This window comes from Gigantopelta aegis, chromosome 12, assembly GCF_016097555.1.
Source record: "Gigantopelta aegis isolate Gae_Host chromosome 12, Gae_host_genome, whole genome shotgun sequence".
Taxonomy (NCBI): Eukaryota; Metazoa; Mollusca; class Gastropoda; order Neomphalida; family Peltospiridae; genus Gigantopelta; species Gigantopelta aegis.
In genome coordinates, this window is record NC_054710.1 from 14,033,107 (window position 1) to 14,035,606 (window position 2,500).

At 47.4% G+C, this 2,500-nt stretch overlaps 1 protein-coding gene across 1 annotated transcript in view; it reads right to left on the reverse strand.

Moving 5' to 3' along the window:
* Positions 1 to 2,243: 2,243 nt before the first annotated feature.
* The window catches only part of LOC121385839 (deleted in malignant brain tumors 1 protein-like), a 60,846-nt gene continuing 60,589 nt past the window's right edge, over positions 2,244 to 2,500 (reverse strand). Inside the window, exon 16 of the mRNA XM_041516628.1 lies at positions 2,244 to 2,258. Coding sequence (XP_041372562.1) covers positions 2,244 to 2,258 — 15 coding nt within the window. The remainder of the gene's footprint in view (positions 2,259 to 2,500) is intronic.

Consider the following 2,500-nt stretch of genomic DNA (forward strand, 5'->3'; position numbering starts at 1 on the left):
CAGGGTGCTCTCATCTCCTGATCAAATAAATCTAGACCGCTGACAATTTAATTCCACAAGGACCCCTACACTGGGTGCTCTCATCTCCTGATCACATAAATCTAGACCGCTGACAATTTAATTCCACAAGGGCCCCTACACTGGGTGCTCTCATCTCCTGATCACATAAATCTAGACCGCTGACAATTTAATTCCACAAGGACCCCTACCCTGGGTGCTCTCATCTCCTGATCACATAAATCTAGACCGCTGACAATTTAAGTCCACAAGGACCCCTACACAGGGTGCTCTCATCTCCTGATCAAATAAATCTAGACCGCTGACAATTTAATTCCACAAGGACCCCTACACTGGGTGCTCTCATCTCCTGATCACATAAATCTAGACCGCTGACAATTTAATTCCACAAGGACCCCTACACTGGGTGCTCTCATCTCCTGATCATATAAATCTAGACCGCTGACAATTTAATTCCACAAGGGCCGCCACACGTGCTGTTTTCATTTCCCAATCACTTATAATTATTCAAGTCGCTACCTCAGTGAGGTCACGTAAACTTTCAAACAGCTGACTCATTGACATAACTCGCTTTGATAACATTCCGTTAAGATTGATTGATTTCAACTTATTTTCGTGCTTATACCCAATTAAGGTTCAAGCACGCTGTCATGGGCACACACCTCAGCTATCTGGTCTGTCTGTCTAGAACTGTGGGTTAGTTGTTAGTTTGTTAGTGGTTAGTGAGAGAGAAGAGGGTGTACTGGCGTTGCACCTACCCACTGAGCCCTTAAGAACTCGCTCTGGATTGGAACCGGTGCTGGGCTGCGAACCCTGTACCAACCAGCCTGCAGTCCGATGGCTTAACCACTGCGCCACCGAGGCCTGTTTTGATTAAGACATATATCCCTGAAGAGGACGTGACGGAAAACACCTTGATGTAACATTCTACCCTTGCATTCTGGGTTGTTTTTTTCTAGCGATGCGTACGGACGTCACTGCATGTTCTCTCGACCTGACCTCCCCCCCCCCTCCCCACCCCACCTGGGGGGTGATCGCCTCGTATGGAGACATTGGAATACCGCGTCGCATACACTGGCGTACTGGCAACCGTGGCTGTAGTGTATGGCGAACCGAAGAGAAGAGGAAGAAGGAGAAAGCCATCTAGGAAGAGGCCGTGCACGCCAAGCCAGCTGAAGCGGACCGACCTGCCAAGCCTGTGATGCCAGCGGCAGATCCACACGTCATCGTGGTGGACTCGCCAGCCAGCCAGCCCCGAGATGGATGTTCCTACGACTCCAGTGGTACCACCCGTTTCGCGGAAAGTATCACCAGCTGAGTTCACCCGAACTGCGGCCGTTGGGAAGCAGAAGGCCGTCGCTCACTTGAGTAACTATCCAGCCAGGGAAATGCCTCCGGCCCAACAGCAGGATGCGACGGATACACCTGACCGCAGGAACCTACAGAAATCCAAGTTACGTCGGCGATACCACGACTACCTCATAGCTGACACGGAGGACAAGTCAACTTTAATGCCGGGAACTCAACTGAAGAACTTCCAGCCAATAACGGAGCCTGGGGGTGGGGGTGGGGGTGGGAGGGGGGGGGGGGTTGGGGGGGGGGGATACGCCATCCACTACGCCCCACGTGGATGCATCATGTCAGAGACTGTTCCGACCTACTGCCATGGAGAAATCTACCGCCATGGTCTACTATCCAGATAATTGGACAATGTGTCTATACACAGGATACCAAGCTCCTAGTTGAAAAGGTGTACCAACCCATCATCAATCACTTGGTCAAGTGGAAAGAACATCTTCCAAACCTCGTCGCTTAGACTCTGTAGCCAGCAACCTCCCTACCAACCTCATTCGCCTCCATGAGTATGGATATTGTCAGACTTTAAATTTTTCGGCCACCATTTCAAAAACGTTTAAAAAAAACAAAAAAACTAAACAATAGTTGTTTTTAGTAGTCCGTCTAAATTGCTCCAATCACGTTCAACTTTGGATGAACAGTCTAGTTTTGTTTTGGCCTTAGTTTTGACCAGATATGGTTATTTTCAACTTGGCTAATTTTTTTCCAGATTCCACCCAACTCAAACGTACCCTCCACCTCCTGTCCGGGAATTGGACACTGGCGATGTCAGAGGCTAAGTCCAGGATGGGCGTGCCTGAACCTTCGGGATGTGGGCACGTTAATAGAGTTCCCGTTTGATGTGTTTGCTTAATTAACGTATCTGGTAATTAGGACTCCAATCCCTGGTGTTAGATCAGATTATGATACATATACAACAAATTAAACTGTGCGCCGCGACGAATACAGCTATCTAAACAGTAATTATAAACAACTAAAGGTAAACATGCATTTAAAGTATAACCCTTGTGTAAAGCCCAAATAAGTAATAATTTACCTGATTAACTAATTAGTACAACTTAACTACAACTCCAAAGTAATTTCCTTTTGATAAATTACTCTATAGTGGGGATTGGTATAAAGTACA